Source organism: Solanum dulcamara, chromosome 8, assembly GCF_947179165.1.
Source record: "Solanum dulcamara chromosome 8, daSolDulc1.2, whole genome shotgun sequence".
NCBI lineage: Eukaryota > Viridiplantae > Streptophyta > Magnoliopsida > Solanales > Solanaceae > Solanum > Solanum dulcamara.
Genome location: NC_077244.1, coordinates 71,581,465 through 71,600,618, shown reverse-complemented (window position 1 = coordinate 71,600,618; position 19,154 = coordinate 71,581,465). Strand labels below are relative to the sequence as shown.

At 35.3% G+C, this 19,154-nt stretch overlaps 2 protein-coding genes across 3 annotated transcripts; both read right to left on the bottom strand.

The window, feature by feature from the left end:
- Nucleotides 1-210: 210 nt before the first annotated feature.
- Nucleotides 211-4,178, bottom strand: LOC129900851 (uncharacterized). The gene is made up of 2 exons (XM_055975930.1): nt 2,803-4,178; nt 211-699 (listed from the first exon to the last, which is right to left on the bottom strand). Exons 1-2 carry the CDS (start codon nt 3,980-3,982, stop codon nt 695-697), a joined length of 1,185 nt encoding a protein of 394 aa, XP_055831905.1. The 5' UTR covers nt 3,983-4,178; the 3' UTR covers nt 211-694.
- Nucleotides 4,179-5,556: 1,378 nt separating this feature from the next.
- Nucleotides 5,557-17,190, bottom strand: LOC129898691 (delta-1-pyrroline-5-carboxylate dehydrogenase 12A1, mitochondrial). Of its 2 annotated transcripts, none has more exons than XM_055973320.1 (16): nt 16,978-17,190; nt 13,441-13,520; nt 13,032-13,135; nt 12,759-12,826; nt 12,571-12,628; nt 12,343-12,456; nt 11,912-11,995; nt 11,457-11,561; nt 11,090-11,203; nt 8,135-8,266; nt 7,951-8,040; nt 7,717-7,806; nt 7,225-7,434; nt 7,026-7,136; nt 5,975-6,054; nt 5,557-5,884 (listed from the first exon to the last, which is right to left on the bottom strand). In XM_055973320.1, the coding sequence occupies exons 1-16, from the start codon at nt 17,043-17,045 to the stop codon at nt 5,746-5,748; spliced, it is 1,647 nt and encodes a 548-aa protein (XP_055829295.1). In that variant the 5' UTR covers nt 17,046-17,190; the 3' UTR covers nt 5,557-5,745. The 2 variants fall into 2 exon arrangements, with proteins under 2 accessions (XP_055829295.1, XP_055829296.1); XM_055973321.1 differs by lacking the exon at nt 16,978-17,190 and adding an exon at nt 14,660-14,858.
- Nucleotides 17,191-19,154: the final 1,964 nt, after the last annotated feature.

Genomic DNA, 19,154 nt, shown 5'->3' with positions numbered 1-19,154 from the left:
TAAAGTATGAACAAGTGGAAGAACACAAAAATTTACAATGTAAACTACTTACTAGTCTTATTTTATTCTTGTTTTAGCGCATCTTTTTCACCGCAATCTCCGCTACTATATCCAAATATTCGAAAGAGGACATTTAGGGGAGCCATTATTATTGCGAGATTTTTCTGGGAAGAATTAACAACAAAAATTTAGGTAAAAAGAGAACATAAAAAAGAACAAATTGTCACCAGTAATCCTTCCCAATGTCAAAACTGCGAGATATGCATTCCGAAACGACAAATTGGAAGCAAACGTCTGTCTGTTCTGATGAGTTTTTTCAACGCTGTTTTTAAACTAATCAAAACAATATCCAATGATCCTAATCTAATAGTGATAGTGATTTACTTGCCAGAGGCTTAACTAGCTTAGTACAGAAAACATGTACTTGGACACAAGCCCAGCAAATAATATAATCTTTGTGTATACCATAAATAAATGAAGACAAGTCTGCATTCTTTCTCTGTGTCTCATGTTGTAAAGCCAAGAGAACGGAAGCTCTAAATCAGTTGACTCTTAACGAATGCAATCAACACGATAGTTCTCATTCACCCATTAGTCCAGTAGAATGTGACGCCATTGATCTTGTCAGACTCTCCAAATGCATGCTCAGCATAACTGAAAAACAGGACATATCAACCTCATGCTGCATGGCCAACTATCCTGCAACATAATCAAGTATCAAAGAACTGCATTCTATCTATTGAACTTCCAAGTTCCAAGAGCTTGCAAACCAAAAGCCATATCATATACAGAATTGAGCAATAGAGAGTTATGCTTCTTAATTTTAATAGAGTGCAGATCTTCACACAGATAAGGAATCTCTCTAATATGAATATAATAGTACACACAAGTTCATACACCACCAATCATGTACTTCACTGTTTGTCAGCATCCTTCACCCCTGGTAGGATGATAGGGTGAAATAAGATAATGAAAGGAAAAGATTCTCTTATTCATATATTAACAAGAGTCGCAAACGAATAGATCTTTAGAATGACCACAAAGACAGGATAACTATTTGCATAAATAGGGGATCTTGATTATGTCAAAACATTACTTATACAACTAGTTGATACTTGATAGAATTGTCAAAAGAGTTCAGCTTCAGTGCTTTTGAGAACTTCAAAACTGAATTTAATTTGAAATAATGAATAAAAATTGTCAAGAGGAAAAAGAAAAGAAATCTACCCAAGCACATGACCTACAATAGCCATGAAAACACTAAACAGTCACTTTCCTATCACCTATAAACTTACTATAGAATAATAACGTGAATAGTCATTCCCACGGAGGGAAAAGAGACTAAACCAACAGTAGCCAAATTACCAACCCAAATGCAAAAGCACAAGTCTGTTTCATCTTCCATTTGACCACCTTTCATCAATATTACTCGTTTAGACTCAGGGTATAAATACATACGGAGACACACAGGAGGAAATTTTACCAGGTGGTGGCCAAAAATAAATATTGGTGGTACTAGCAAGCAGCACTGGCAAAACAGAGTTAGCACAGAGGGAGGAAGAGGAGATGGTGGTATTTGATAAGAGGAATGTCGACAGCCGCAACAATGGCTGTAATACAAGATGTAAGCAGGCATATCTAAGTTGCCAGCAATAGTGGTTTCAGATTATATTTGACGATTTCTATCTCATTCTTGGTTGTCTTGAAAATACGATTGCATAAAGTGATTGATTGTTGTCAAACATTGCTGAATGGGGCTCTCTGGCATAGGCAATTCCCCTCCATGAATTGAAAAGGAATAAAGTTGGAATTTCAAGGTACTCTAGTATGCTATATAATTAGATGGATAATTTATCTGTACATCCTATAATTCATCAAATAACTTCATTTTTTATAACCAAGAAATCCACGAGTGCTAGTGGCACACAGCTCCAAACTCAGCAGATAGTGGGCCCGCCCCTGTACCCTTTTCCACTTGAATACCATACTTTTGCCAGTAAAAGGGCTCACACCTGTGACATGCACCTAATCCCCACATAACTTATTGCGCTCTCACCACTAGACCAAAGCCCTAGGGCTTCATCAAATCACTTAATAAAGATATTAAACATGAATAATCCTGAGGCGCAAGTAGATTACATACCATTGTGGTTCTATTTACTTTGGGTTGCATTTGAATAGCACACATGCTCTATCTCTACCATACTGACTAATCTGTGATTCAACATGACTACGGAAGGTTCCAGATTCAAGTTCACATCATCCAAAGATTAGCAATTTTGCCACCGTTCTAAGCTATTCAATATCTTTGAATGGTCAAGTTCTCATCATCCAAAGATTAGCAATTTTACCACCTTTCCGACCAATTCAATATCTAAGAATGGTTAAGTTCACATCATCCAGAGATAGCAAATTTACCACCTTTCCAAGCTATTCAACATCTATGAATGGACCACAATCGACATCCAATATTTACCATGATATCTTTTTTGATTAATAAAGTGAAACAGATGTTTATAGGGATATCAGCAGCAACAACTATAAGTGTGTTACCATCTTCAATATTAACACTACGTAATGTGTGCTCTGCTATACAAATTTATGTACTGAAAAACATGTATACAGACCATTGGACATCCTCCTGAAAAATGAACTTAGGGATATGTTTAATTCATACACCTACCTTAGGACATTCCTGAAAATGAACTTCGGGACAGATCAAATTTAAGAATTAATTCCACAAAGAACTTAGAACAAGAAAAATTAGTAATAATACAAGAAGTTTCAAGTTCAATCACAAACCTTTGTGTTTGCTTTTCAATGCCTCGGTCAAATTTGACAAGATGCCACATATTTTTGCTTCTGCAGTTAAAGAATTGACAACTTCATCTAGAGATTTCAATTCCTCATGAAACTCTCGATGTAAAACCAAAGAAGAGAAATGCTCATCTACAACCAAACCAAGACACTTGACTATGTCTTCAAGTGAAGGAACCCATTCACAAGCCTTCAACCCTAATTCAAATGGTGCCTTTGGACAAGGACACACCTGAGGAAATCTCTCATATTTATTCAACCACTTTTGCAAGTAGCGAATCAAAACCATTATTTCTGAACCAGTTAATTTGCTAATGCAAGCACCCAAAATAACTTCATCAACATTCCTTGATGCAAGCAAATAATGCAAACACATTTCAGAAACTGAGAACCCATCATGTGCTAGCATAAGCAATAATGAAGCATCCTTAGCTATATCCATCCTGACCGGACCAAGGCTTATATCCATCGCCTTCTCAATTGCAGACATTGCTTGACTCTCCCATTCCCTCCTCACATTAATCAAACTACTATCCCCATTTTTTGAAAGGGAAAGAAAATACTTCAACACACACATCATATCATAAGTCTGAATATCTAGTACATGTTTTACACACAAAACAACCAACCAAGATTGCTTCTTTTCAATTAGGTTATTTATCAAACTTGATATGCCTGAATGATCAACAAGCCCATTAACAATCATACTCTCCAAGATCTCCCAAGTCTCTAAATTAACACAAGCCTCCAAAACCAAACCCTTGACATCTCTACTCATAAAACTACCCAGCTTTTCGATCATTTTTACAATATTACCCTCATCCACCCTATCAGGAGTAACTGAAATCCCAAATATATCCCAGATTCCCGTCATATAGGAAACCAATACCTCAAAGAAGTCGTCTTTATTGAATGTGTTAGGGTTTTTCATCATCTTCTTCAATTTTTTGAAGAAATTTTGTCCTGACTCGATTACTTCAACATCAGTTGATAAAAGTCTCCAATCAGTTCCTCGCTTGAGTAGCGAAACGTCGTCGTTCTCCTCCTTTTCAGGTTTCAGCTGAAGCAGAACTGGTTCCGAGTTAAGAACAATAGAGAAATTACCATCGGACGTGACTGGAGAATTTTCAGACGAAGCTTTGGTGATAACTTCCAGCAAAGACATTGTGAAAAAAATGGAACTGGCTTTGATTGTAGAGAGGAAATAGCTGACGAGAAAAAAGACAAGAGAAGGTTGTTGGGCGGGAGGACAACGGAGAGAGGCAACGGCGGCTCTAGGGTAAGGCAGGTGAAGCCCTTCACAACATGAGAAGTACTATTTGTGTTATGGGAAAAAGGAGCAAACAAACTTGTGTTAAAAAGTGGTATATATATATCCTGAGGAAATTTCACATAATATAAGGGTCATTTGACATAGTGTGTTAGCGAAAATAATACTTGCACTAATTAGATGTAAATAATGCATGCATTAATTAAGTATATTAGTAGTATCTTGTTTGATATACTTTTTCATGGCATGTATAACTAACACTTTATTTTGTATTAAGGCTTGCATTACTAATACCATAAATTTCTAGATATTAGTATGCTAGGTTCTTCGTCTCAGTGCTCTCTCAACGTCCAACTCGTCAAAGTACCAAATCCTGGCTTTCTACCTTGAACATTGGGTATCTTCTTCTGGCCCCTTGGGGGCAAGTGAGAGCACTAAATTGAATACACAGAATTGTCCATGTTTTTTGAATCCCCCTTCTTCCACTCCGCCCAAAAGACTGACTAGGATCAATTTAGTCATGATTTTATGTTCCAATTGAACACTGTCCATTTTTTATTATTCTTAAAGGATAAGATTATTCTCTTTACCAAATATATGTGGATCCAATCACGATCTTATAAATGCAAGGGGATTTAACGATTGCATTATTATGGTTAAAGACCCAATTACCCCTCAAAATTCCTTTTACATCTTTTTCATCATAATTGTTGAGGATATTTTTGTAACTAAATATTTTTATGCAATACATGTTATTTTTTAATACACTAAATCAAATAATGCATAAGAAATATTCTATGTATAATTAATGCAAATATAACTAATACAAACATTACTAATACACTTTATTTAACATTTAATATACTCTACCAAACGACCCTAAGTGTCTTAATTATGTTCCTAAGTTATATTTTATCTAATTACGCTTTATAGCTATAGTTTTGTTTGCTATGATATTTCCATTTGATAATTTTTTTTGTCATCGTTTTATTTGCTATGGTATTTTCATTGGTATATTTTGCTGGTCAATATTCCAACCCAAATGAAAAAAAAAAACAATTTTAACTTGTTTTTTAAAAATCAATCTATTAAATGAAAATGGTAAATATACTTTTTTGGACGAGGGTATATATTCTGTAAATCACAAATATATTTGCCTCTTTTAATATATTTGTCTTCTCATCAATTCTATTATTTTCTTCCTTATAATCCTTTTCATTTTTCTCATGATTTTACCTTGTAATTTCAACTCAGATTCTTTAAAGTAGCTATTCATTTTGAACATTTATGTGAACAAAATAGAGAAACAAGTGTTAGTGATTCTTACGGATCTACAATCAATGAAAGACCATCCATTTCCCTTTCCCGTAGTTACTGGCATCATTTTTTATGTTGAGTTTTTGAATGGAAAGAGCTGGAACTAGAGGAGGACTGAACAAGATTCGAATGGGAGCAGACTCTCCAAAACGTGAAATTAACTCGCTTATTTATTAAGATATAAACTGCTCGCTCATATGTTTGCGCAAACATTAACATTCCGATTGATTTCATGTAACCAAACCATTTCTTCCATTATCCTCAACTGGATTCTAAGGAATTCTAATGTTAGGCTCTTTGAAAGCGATCCTCAAGTGCTTTGAGTGGTAGCAGTTTGTTCCTCAAGTAGATGCAGGAACTTTCCATCCTAGTGGCATGGGACCAACATCATAGATGATTTCTCTGTGGCAAGACCATACAAGTTTTATAGCTTCTGGAGTACCTATTCCAGCTCCTCTGGGGTCCCCGGCAGGACCAAACCTACATTAGGGGCATCGTTTAGCACAGTTAATCAACTAAATAGGTGTATTACAATCACAAACAAAAGATGATGAAGAAGAAGTTGCTGACCAGTGATTCTGTGGAGCCCCTGTTGTTCTTGCTCTCAATCCAGCATAAGTGGTTCCATTAACTGAATTTCCAATTACTTTCTGAAAAGGGGATTGACAATTTTACTCAATTCATTTCTGATCCAATACCAGCAGTACATTGCTGAAATAACTACATAATAACGTACATATAGGTATAGCTAATGAAGCTTTTCAACTCTCGAGTCTTTCTTCTCTCAGCTTTTTCTTTTTTCATGGCACAAATGCCAGCCATCTTTACAATAAAGCATAACAACTTTTCTCAAGCACAATATCATTCTCACTCAATGCTAAATTCTAAGCTCCAAATGATGCAAACAATTCAACAAGTCAAAATGTCTTATAAAGGCTTAAGTTCCCAAATCTGTGAATCCAAACTTCTTTTGTTCAACGTGCCTTAATGTTAAATGTAGAAACTAATCTATACATGGGAAGCATATTAGACAAAATTGATGGAGGTCATTCAGCCCTGAACCCCTGGTTGGTATAACGTATAGCAATGTAGTTCAATTTTCTCTAGTACTGTCCTGGCCCTTTTTAGGACTATCCAAACTTTTTTATCTTCCTGAACTTTAAGGTATATAATTTGAAACTAGCAAAATTTCATCTCTTTCCCTCCTCCATGGCTCTTTAATTCTACAGTATAAGGTAATATAGCATTACTACAAATACTTCATGTAAGTTAACAGTGAACGCTACACCTCTCTTCTCAACTTCCTTCCCTTCCTCCCTCCTTCTACACTGACTTTTGGGACATAATAGAAAATTCAACAGTTTTAATCTATAATTTTTCCTGGGTAGGGAATGACATCTTCCGTGCTGTTATTGCCTTTTCTATTCTAGATTCATCCGATCAAGGATAAAAATTAAGTTCATCTAGGAATTCTGGATGCTTTCTAGAGAATGACTTCGAGATATTTTCTGCTAGTTGCATATGAATCATTCCAAGTTGTATATAGAGCAACAGATATTTCAATCTTGTTGCTCCCAGTTTTTCTCACATCTGAACAAGAGTAACAGGAACATTTACTTACTTGCAGGAACAATATGTCATTTGAAACCACAGCAGCTGTTAAATGTGCATGCATCTTTTCAAGGGCAGTTAGGACCAATGGAAGCTGATTATCTTTGTACTCGGTGACAACCTAGAAGGAAAAAAAAAAACACCAGCAAGATTTGATGATCAGCAAGAAAATTACCCAACTTGACATTTAGTTCAGAATATTCAATTACCTGGAATGGTCCAAAAATCTCTTTGGTCACGAGATGGTAATGTTCATCTTTGAGTATTTCTTCAAGTGGTACGAAAATAGCAGTGGGTTTAATGGCTCCATAAATTGTTGGGATCGAATGGTTTTGTAAGGCTTCACCACCGAAGAGCAGTCTCGATCCAGGTATCTGAAGTAATTTCTTCGCATGGTCTAGCATTGTTTCAGTTGTAACCTGCAGAAGCAATGCATATCAATTATGGCCAGGAAGTTCTGACAAGATTGTTGGCATTACTTCACAATGTACTACTAAGAATGGTTAATTCATCAAAAAATATAAAGGAGAATGTCTAACAAAAGGTGAGCAAGAATCCAATAAGATAAATATTTTGTTTGTATCTCAGAGTCACAGATTTAACATATTCAGACAGACCCCTGAGGAAACTTCTACACTTGTTTGAGTGAATAATGAACACAAAATCTCCAAATTAAAGCTTAAAGCATTAGGTATTATTACCGTAAGGACAGGACCAACAGTTAAATCATCCAACTTTCTTCTTGCAGCAAGCTCGGTCATTTTGTCTACGAGAGAACTTTTACCCCAGTTCTGCACCAAAATAAAAATGGTTAGAAGAAGTTATTTGAACGAAATTTCATGAAATCATATTACTCCAAAGCTTATATAAACCACATAGAATTTTTATCTCTTAACATTTAATTCCCATGAAGAAATTAGAAGGACTAAGCCTACCTCATGCATGAACAATATTGATTCAGCTGAACACTTCTGACCACTACATGCATATGCATCTTGGTCACAAACCCATGCAACGTAATCCACCTGTCAAAAGCAAATAATCATAACGAGTAAATAAAGATTGAAATGAAGCCTTTCCAAAATGCAATGAAGCCTGTCGATAACAGATTCTGTAAACCTCATTGACATCGGGACCAAGGATCTTCCAGTCGAATCCAGCATCTTCTAGTTTGACTCGACCGCTTAGGTCATCAGCTAACTTCTCTGCTACTCTTGAGCTACCTGTGAAGAGAGTCATGCGTGGTTTTGCCTAACAAAACAATTCGAAAGAGAACTGTTAGGAATATTTTGGTATATCCTGATTCAAGCTCGTGAAATGAAGCAACTTAGAAACAAGAGAATCCCCCTAGTAAAGGTACTTTGGAGGAACCATTCGGGGAAAGAAGCCACCTGGGAGCGAGAATAAGACATGAGGATATCCATACTTGTTCCGGGACTAACACAAGGTAAATTTCGAGACGAAATTTCTTAAGGGGGAGAGAGATGTAACTCCCCTAATTATATAAGCTAGTATTCACACTTTGATGGAAGATTCCTTAACAACTAGAGTGTGTGTTACTCACGGTTTAGGAACTTGAAATTTTACGATATTTAAAAACTTGCTTATCATAAATTGCGATTGTAATTTAAGGGATTGTATTGGGGTATTTACGTAAAATACTAATTAACATTACCTTTAATTTAATAAAAGGGGCTTATATATATATGTATATATTTATACATTTTGGGCAGCCACGTTATACTTTTTGGGCAGCCCCTTCTAGTAGCTTATAGTGATAGAAGGCCATATTTTCCACCTCCTCTCCAAATTTCGGTTCCTTAAAGATAAGGAAACCCCTGAATACTCTCTACATCATAATCCCTCACAAAATCACCAAGGAAACTTGTCCTTTCAGCTAGAACACAAAGCAACCCCTCACTTGTGGTAAGTAAACCAAATTCGGTTTTTGAAACTGTATAGCTATTAGTAATTTTAGCATATCTCGTTGTGTAGAGCTTTGCTTTTAGTAAATAAATATGTTTTGGAAAGATAACTCACACACCTACAACTCTTATGTTTGTATTAGAGCCTATTTATGCTGTTATTGAGTCGAAAAAGTGGACGCAATGTAGGAAAAGTTCTGTCCAGATTCTTGATTTAAAAATTCCATATGTGCAACTGTTAGTGTTTTGATTATATCTTTTTATACAAAACTTCTTTTGCGGTGATTCTTGATTTTTTGAAAACTTAAGACATATATCTACAACTTTCATGAAGGACATAAAGTCCAGTTTTGCCGTTTACATTTTCAAAATTTAGTTACGACATGAGGTACTGGGCTGGCCAGATTTACTGCTTTGGTAGCATAGTCTTGTTTACACATTCTAGGCTTACTTTTGATGATAAATATTGTTTTATGTTAATATTATGGAGATGCTGGAAATTAAAGAGAGTATTTAATTGTATTTTCAAGGTGGTTTATACTCGTGTACAAGTTGAGGAACTTGAAACACTGGTGGACTGTTTGTATACTAAAAGGCTGAGGTTTGTGTATAAACTTGTACTTGTACTCTTATTATCTGCTGGTATATTTGAAAGCCTATCTTGGGACATAAGTTATTTCTTGTTACTTTTTATTGTTGTGTTGGTATCTTGGAGACTTGCAAGACACTTGTTTAACTAGTCCACTTGTATGGGTTGCTCGATCACTTGACATTCTTGTGAACTTTGTCCTTCTTGTGGCTGTGACTTTGTCACTATTGGCATGCCTCTTGGTTCAGACCTTTAGCCATCTTGATTCTGGATTTTTGGTTCGCCTTAAGTATGAAAGTTGTCCATTTTAAACACGAACTAGAAGTCATTTTTAATATGGTTCCTGATTCTCTTGATTATTGGGTCTTTACCCTTCTTGATACAGGGCTCCGATCCTTCTTAATACTTGATTTTGTTTGGTGTGATGGCATGACGTAAATATTTGACGAAACTTGTTATTAAATCTCTTGTAAAGGTGGTTCTATGAATTCTTGACACTTAAACCTTTAAATATCGAACTTGATACTGTTGATATATTTGCTTATTTGACTTATTTATTATGTTTCAATTGGGTTACTCATGACCTGAGAAGAGTAATTGGAGAATTTAAAGGCTTCAAACTTTTAGTTTTTACACCACTAAGCTTTATGCTTAGCGACAGTTGTTTCTATCGTAGGAAATGTCTGAGGGGATGCTTGAAGTTGGCCATTGCAGATAAAGTTTTTGGGAGCTTTAAGGAAGATCACATTTGCATATAGACATTTATATTTTGTAGTAGTTTTAGGACATGTATATGATCCATGGGGTGCTTGTGTATTTATATTTATGTATTTATTTTTTAGAGCTGATCCATTCATGACACCATGGGTTGTAACTTAAATTTGGTTGCATGTTTTGTTGTTTAGGGGCGTATAAATTTAAGTCTTGTAATGAATTAAATTTACTGTTTGAGTTGGAATATTTGTATGAAGCATGAACCAATTAACTTTGGTACTCATAAGTTGGTAATAGTTTATAACGTGATCTATAGTAATATGGAATGATACATGGATGTATCGTAAGGTCTTTTCTTAAATTATTTTGAAAAGTCGCCCCGTCATAAATTGGAGCTTTTATTTCATTAAATTGAGATCAAATGAATTTTAAAATGGCAAAATCTTACACGTTTAACTATTTTGAATGGGGCAAATTTCACTACTAGATTATATAAATATGTCTTACGTTAAGCTCTTTAAATGTCGCAAGTATTCTCTTTTTAAATAGTAGCATCCCCAAAGAAAGAAAAGTTGGTTCGAAAGAATCCTATAATTATTAGAGACTCTAGGAAGCTAATTACTCCCTATTAGTATGGGAATGCCAATAATTCAACAAAGAAAATAGAATAAATTATTCTTGGGATTCCTGAATCCGTTTAAGTTGGTTGAAATTAAGGTTGATTCACATAACATGAGGACAGTAAAATTTTAATAGGATGGGAAGTTTTTGGACGAAAATTTGCAATTTTCATTTTCCAATTCTTGTTCATAAGTGGCCCACAGGAGTATAATTTCAGAAACTAACCTCCACGAGTAGCTTGTTCATTGTCTTTCCATCTGAGTTTATGAAATCCACGTCATCCACAGGTAACCCACAATCATGAAGTAGTCGAAGCATTTGTTCCATAACAATGCATACCTAACCAACAATGCAATTCAAACTATAAAAGCACATTGGAATTTTTTTTAGAATTACTAACAGAAAGAAAACTAAAATAGCTATTTCTGCACATTTTGTTAATTTGACAAAAAAGAAAGGAGTATATAAAAGTCAATTTTCAATTTTTGGTTCTTTGATAGATGAGAGTCAAGTTTGTTTCTTAGCTGGGGCAGGGGCCTTGTCCAATAAGTGAATTGCATGCGAAAGAGTATAAAAATTTGCACTATCTTACCTTGCTATCAACTTTAAGTACCGGCTTATTTCCCATATACAATGCTCCCATCAGCTGAAGCAAAGGAATCTCCAAAGGGAAATTAAAGGGAGCGATAACCGCCACCTACAAAATAAAGATTAAAATTGGGCAGTGTGAGAAATTTCAATGATTGAATTACAAAATATCGTTCAATCACAGAAAAAAGTCACAACTGGGGAACGTAAGAAGCAACTTATTTGCTGTTAATGTTACCACTGTGAGCACTATGGCCAAAAGCAAGATAGATCCATTCACAAAAAATGATTGTCACTAATGTATAACACAGAATCCCCTCCCCCCCTCGTAAGTTTAGTGATTTTAGTTACAAAACTACACCTTTAGATCTCAGTTTCAAAGTGAAAGATTGCAATATAAGAATTTTATGTTGACACTTCCATTAAATATAGTCAACAATGGACAGAACGGTGCCTTACAGGTCCATAAGGCCATCGAAAACCATGGCTCTGCTGCCCCAGATGATTTCCTGGTACTGCAAAAGACCTAGCTAGAAAGCGAACCTGCCAAATAAATCAAGAGTTCAGCATGAATTGGATAGTTATGTTAAAGAAAATGAAGAAATGATTATCATGTGAAATAAAAAGTCCTGTTCCTGAACCTGAATTCTGTTGAGCTTTCAAATATTTCAGTATCAAATTAGCTACTAACAGTTAACAGAACAGCAAAAATAAAAAGAAACAACCAACGAGTAGACACAAAATTGTTGAAATAACATAAAGCAGCAACATAAGCACATGGATGTGAAAGCTACCCAGCTGAATTGTTGCGGCACGATTGAAAATATTTGTTTTTCTTAGATAGTCCCAGAATAGCGTAGAACATACAAGGTTATAGTTTTAGAATCTACCTGATCACCACAGAAATTTTCCAGAAATTTCTGCGTGACAAGAACTTCAAAGAGAGCTTGTTGGTAACTCTTAGGTGACACCCGTTGTATTAGCTTAGCAAAGAAATCAGAAACCTGTAAGACATTAAAAAAAAAACATTAAGAGGATATGAATTAATTATGAATATCATAAACTATACGTCAAAAAGGCTAAGAGAACACCAGCATCCTTGCTTGAATATATATTACCTCAGGTAAGCCAAGTGCATGAGCTGCTTTTGTAGATACGTCCCCTAACATTAAGTACCTGTGAAAAATGGTGTGACGTGATACATTTTCTAAAGTCATCATTTTCATAAAACATTAAATGCCCGTCCTATACACGGTTCAGCTAGACAACTTCACAAAAAAAAAAAAACCAAAAATTAAAAACAAACCTTTCAGGTGCTTTGAATGGATTATGTAGACCATGTTTTGGGCACTTGGACAAGCTCTCCACAAACGGCTGCACACCCAACAAGAGGACTTATAGAACCATGACAATCTTTGATGTTAAAGATGTCGTACTAGAAGGGAAAAATCTTTTGTGACAGAGTTAGAGTTGGCCATAAACTAACAAGGTAATTGAACAGAATAACAGACTCCACGGGTTGAAAGACTCATCTGGAAAGATGCAGTGCAAAGAACTATGATGCATCCAAATTATGTACCTGCAATTCTGATTCATTTACTTCTGCAACTTTAATGAATGGCTGCCCATTCAAGGGATCCAATAGAGTATTCCAACTAGAAGATTTTGTCCATTTGCCCTGCACTGGATGGATGAAAACACCAGTCAACTAGATGCAGTGGGTAAATTAGAACCATGACCAGCGCTTGCTATTTCTATATCTCTTGAACACACTGGAAACTTGGTCGGGAAAAAAAAAAGAAAAAAAGTTGTACGGAAGTGATGTATTACTTCAATTATCAATTGCTATATGGTATACAGGGAGACTAAAAGAATTCAAACTTTCTAAATTCGCTATACAGTATACCACATCTATTCCTAGGCAAACGTTGGACAACTGCATATCAATGACCATTTTCAGCAGCTAGTTGGTATGTACATTTACATACCCAAGTTGTGGACTTCAGCAGGTTGAGAACCTGATACTTCTTCAGCTTTTACCGTAGCAAAGGACAAAGTATGGTTTGATCTGCATTATGAAAGACAAAATCACAAGAATGTACTACGTGAAATGCATAAGGAACTAGAATGTCAAGGAAGCCAAATCAAATGGAATAATTAATGCCAAGAAAAATTACAATAATGTCATATCGGCGTGCATTACAAGTTCAATGTGACAATGACTCAAAACAACACCATACATGCTTGGTCCATAAAAGTAATTGATTAGCTCAAAACAAGTTGAGAATATCCAGAGCCGTACTGTAGTAGAAAACAAAATCTTTGCTAAGCATCATTTACAAGTCCATATCATGATAATGTAAATGCACAAAAAGAAAGAATCAGATACAAGAACTCATCCATCCATAGTGTTGGGCATTTGTCCTGACTTTCCTAGTATAATTGGGTTTTCCTTTTCCTAAAAGATTTCTAAAAGGAAAATACAAAGTCTTCATATTTGGTTAGTCCTTTTTTTGTAGGAAAATGTTTAAGACTCTATAAATAGAGGTTCATTCCTTCTAACATGGTAACATTTACAATGTAGTCTAGGGGCTTTAAGAATTTTGTGTAGGGGGGAGAATTTGTGAGACGTAACACTTGTGTGAACCTCTTTGTATTCCAAGTGAATTGTGTGAGGTTATTTATCTTGATATTTTGTACTCTCATATTTATATAGTAAATTGCCCATCTCTCTTGTGGATGTAAATAGGTTGACCAAACCACGTTAAATATCTGTGTATCTTTTGCTATATGTCTCATTTGTCTTCTTACTCATAGTCTTTTGAAGTTTGCTTTACTAACTTCCGCATACAACAACAACAACAACAACCCAGTGAAATCCTACAACGTGGGGTCTAAGGAGGATAAATTGTACGCAGACCTTACTCCTATCAAGGTAGGACGGTTGTTTCCGGGAGACCCTCGGCTCAATAAAGCATAAAAAGATGTTAGATAAGGCTAAGAAGTGAAGAGGTCAATAAGTTCAAAGCGATATGATAAGACAAATAACGGGGGCGCTACAAATAAAATAGAGTAATCAAAGTATGGAAAGTACGGGAAGTACGAAAAGTAATAGATAATAGCAGACATCAGAGAACAAGAAATTATAGTGTGCTAAAGCGTCTACTAATACGATAGACTAGTAGTGACTATGTACTAGCCTTCTACCTTAATGTGGTCCTCCACACCCTCCTATTTAAGATCATGTCCTCGGTCAGCTGCAGCTGCGCCATGTCCTGTCTAATCACCTCTCTCCAATATTTCTTCGGCCTACCCCTACCTCTTCTGAAACCATCCACGGCCAACCTCTCACACCTCCGTACTGGGGCATCTGGGTCTCTCCTCTTCACATGCCCAAACCATCTCAGTCATATTTTCCGCATCTTGTCTTCCATCGAGGTCACTCCTACCTTGTCCCGAATAGCCTCATTCTTAATTTTGTCGCTCCTAGTATGCCCACACATCCATCTCAACATTCTCATCTCGGCAACTTTCATCTTTTGAACGTGGGAGACCTTAACTAGCCAACACTCCGCCCCATATAACATAGCCGGTCTAACCACCACTTTGTAGAACTTGCCCTTAAGTTGTGGTGGCACCCTCTTGTCACATAGCACACCGAAAGCGAGCCTCCATTTCATCCACCCTGCCCCAATACGGTGTGTGACATCCTCGTCAATCTCCCTGTTGCCTTGCATGATAGACCCAAGGTACTTGAAACTACTTTTCTTTTGGATGGCCTGGTCTCCAAGCCTAACTTCCGCGCCAACCTCCTGAAGTGTCTCACTAAACTTGCACTCTAAGTACTCTGTCTTGGTCCTACTCAGCTTAAACCCTTTAGACTCCAAGGTATGTCTCCAATCCTCCAGCTTAGCGTTAACTCCACTAAGAATCTCATCGATCAGGACTATGTCGTCCGCAAAAAGCATACACCATGGCACCTAACCTTGAATTTGTCGTGTCAATCTATCCATCACCAAGGCAAATAAAAACGGACTGAGAGCTGATCCTTGATGCAACCCCATCACAACTGGGAAGTGCTCTGAGTCCCCTCCTACTGTCCTTACCCTTGAATTTGTCGTGTCAATCCATCCATCACCAAGGCAAATAAAAACGGACTGAGAGCTGATCCTTGATGCAACCCCATCACAATTGGGAAATGCTCTGAGTCCCCTCCTATTGTCCTTACCCTGGTTTTGGCACCCTCATACATGTCCTTGATCACCCTAATGTACGCCACCGGTACATCTTTAGCCTCCAGACATCTCCACAGTATCTCTCATGGAACTTTATCGTAAGCCTTTTCTAGGTCAATGAATACCATATGCAAGTCCCTCTTGCTCTCCCTATACTGCTCCACCAGTCTCCTCATAAGATGGATGGCTTCTGTAGTTGAGCATCCCGATATAAATCTGAACTGGTTCTCTGAAATAGACACTCCTCTCCTCACCCTCATCTGTACCACTCTTTCCCACACTTTCATAGTATGGCTTAGAAGCTTGATACCTCTATAGTTGTCGCAGTTCTGGATATCCCCTTGTTCTTATATAGGGGGATCATTACACTCGACCTCCATTCTTCGAGCATCGTTATCATCTTAAGGATGACATTAAATAGCCTAGTCAGCCACTTCAAACCTACCGAGCTCGCGCTCTTCCAAAATTCCACAGGAACCTCGTCAGGTCCGGTCGCTCTTCCCCAGCGCATCCTACGAACAGCACCCTTAACCTCCTCGACCGTAATACTCCTGCAACATCCAAAATCGCGACGCCTCAATGTATGTTCCAAATTTCCTAACTTCCGCATGACACCCAATTATTTCTGTCATAACACACAGCATCAAAAAACATCTCCAAAAAGAAAGAGCGATAAAAACCAACATTATTTGTTGTGAATTCTTAGGAATAAAATCTTAACACTGCAATAAAAAGTTGCATTATTAACCAAAAGAAATTGGAATGGAGTTGAGGTTCTATCAAAACAATTGGTCTAGAAAAGAAAAAAGGTAGTAGTCACAGTTCACACATTGCTAGCCTCATGCCCGGATAAAGGACAACATTTGTAGATAGGTCCATAGCTTGTAAAACTAATCAAATATTAATGAATCCTTGCAACAAGCGAATGGATTGGAACGTACTCTCGTAATTAAGTGGAGAGTGGAATGAACATAATTAAAAATAATAATTTCCAAAATAGTATGTCTAATAGACTAAGCACAGGTTCTATGGAAAACAGCATCTCTATCCCCAGAGAAGTCTGCATACGGCCTATACTCCTACCCTGCTCACAAAATTTAATAATGATTACAATAATCAAATTGCAAGCGTTTCTCAGCATCGAACATATAATAATGCAGATATTAGTCCAACTCCTCAATCTTCAAAGAAGAGAACAGCGCATATAATCGATGCATCTCTTAATTGTTCTAAAGGATAACAAATTTTAACCAAGAAAAAAATCATTGCTCATTAAAGAGGAAAAAATACCTTGTAGAATTGATCCAATTGGAAGAAGCTGTATTCTTCAATTGCCTGTATGCGGAAAGTCGATACATAATGTGTGTGAAACTTTGGACGGCACTGCAATTTAACTAGGTTAAAACAATTTTATTTTATAGAGAGGAAGCATAGAGAAATGGTACAAGTAAAAAAAAATACTCTCTACTCTGGTAAAGCTGAGCTGTGAGTGACTCAGTTTTGGTTTGTTTTGTTTTGTTTTGTTTTGTTTGCGTGCGCTGTTTTTATTTATTTCCAATTAATAAACAACCACGTGAGGTGCTTGCGTGAATCACCATCTAACCTCGTACAGCCGTTGAATTTGTCTTTAGTTTTTTCTTTTTTAGTTTATTACCTTTAAAGTGTTGATTTTGAAGAAATGTTAGCTACTTTCTTGATATTTTTACTCGTTCACTTTAAATTTTATACATCTTAAGAAGAATAATAAGTAATATAAATATTTTATTACGATATTCATATATCAAACAGGCCAGTCAGAGTGACACTAAAGTGATGCATTTAGGCACTCAAATGTTTTCATTCAATATCATTACAGTTATTGAGACATGCAAAATTGATTAAAGAAAAAAGTATTTTCTAAGAAAAAAATATATTCTGAGGCAGACTTTGTAAAGGGAGGATGAAGCTCAATTTATACCTAATTAATTTATAGGTTAATTTTTTAAAAAAAAAATATCAAACAGAAAAAATAAAATCTTCGATAAAAATTGACTTTAGGTTATCAATTTTATTGAGGCCTCCCTCAATATGAGTGTGATCTTTAGGCGTTCTTGTTTATAAACAAGTTTAAGATACTTGTTAAGTTTTCTTTCCATTGTACAAAAAAAAAGGGTTAAAAACTTTAATTAACTTCACCATTATAGAGTTTCAAAGTTGACTTGCAGTAAAACCAGACATTATGAACCAATTGTGTACACAACCTTATATTAAGGGTAAGACTATTTGTGTAAAAGGCACATATATCTCGACCTTGATATTAAAATATTTTAATTTTCTAAAGATAATCAAATAAGAAAAACAGTTTGTCAAGAAAATGGACTAATAAAAGTTTGCTAGTATACATCAACTTTTAAAATTGTGCTAGAAAATGCAACGAAGTCACTTGTGAAATTTTTTAACTAACAAGATGATTTGATATAACTACTTCACTTTGGGTGAACTATAGGAGTATAAATAAAAAATGGAAAATCGGACAAAAGATAAATAAGATAATAAGAAATTAAAGAAAAACAAAGTGGTAAATAGGATAAAAGACAAGGTAAAATAATTTTATGACGTAAGATTAAGTAAACTTCACGAATGAGTGAATTTGATTTTACATTATTGGGCTTGTGGGCTTGAACAGAGTTGGGCCCTTAAAACTACATCATAGGAAAAAGGAAAAAATTACTTGATTGAGTGCTTTTTAAAAATTAATTACTGATTTTAGCGATATTTTTTATTTATTACCATTTATAGCAATATATAGCAATATTATGATAAATCTATACTTGTATTAAAAGTGAATTATGCATACAATATAAATGTATTATAAGTGTTTTAAAATATATATTATGTTTGTGTAGTAAGAAACTAACATAATGTATTATAAGTCTATTAAAATATGTGATAAATGTATTATCCATTTATAAAACTTGTATTATATATGTTTTATAAATAGTTCTCTGCAATATGTATTAAAACTGTATTATAAATGTATTATAAGTGTTCAGTGAAATTATTTTTTTATTGCTATAAATGGTAAATATTTTCTTAATATTGTATATTTATGTGAGTTTCCCTAGGAAAAATTACTTAACTACGCACTCCTTTTTATCATAATTTTTTATTTTCTCTACCGTTTTAAAAAATATCAAAAATCCCTTCTTTTGCTCCTATCATCCCCTTTTTAAGATACATCAATTCAAAATGTCATACTCACGATTTCCTTCCTTTTTCACTCCACAAATCTCTCCACAGTTACATCCATTAATCTAGTTTTGAATTTCAAATTATTTTCTCTTTTCAATTAATGATTCCAAGTTATTCAAGAGGTAGATTTCTTTCCATCACTTAAGTCTTTTTTTTATTGTTTTTTTTTTTAGTTTTTTCATCTTAAAAAATTGTTGATACATATGAATGAAAGTCGATTTTTGTTGTGCATCTTT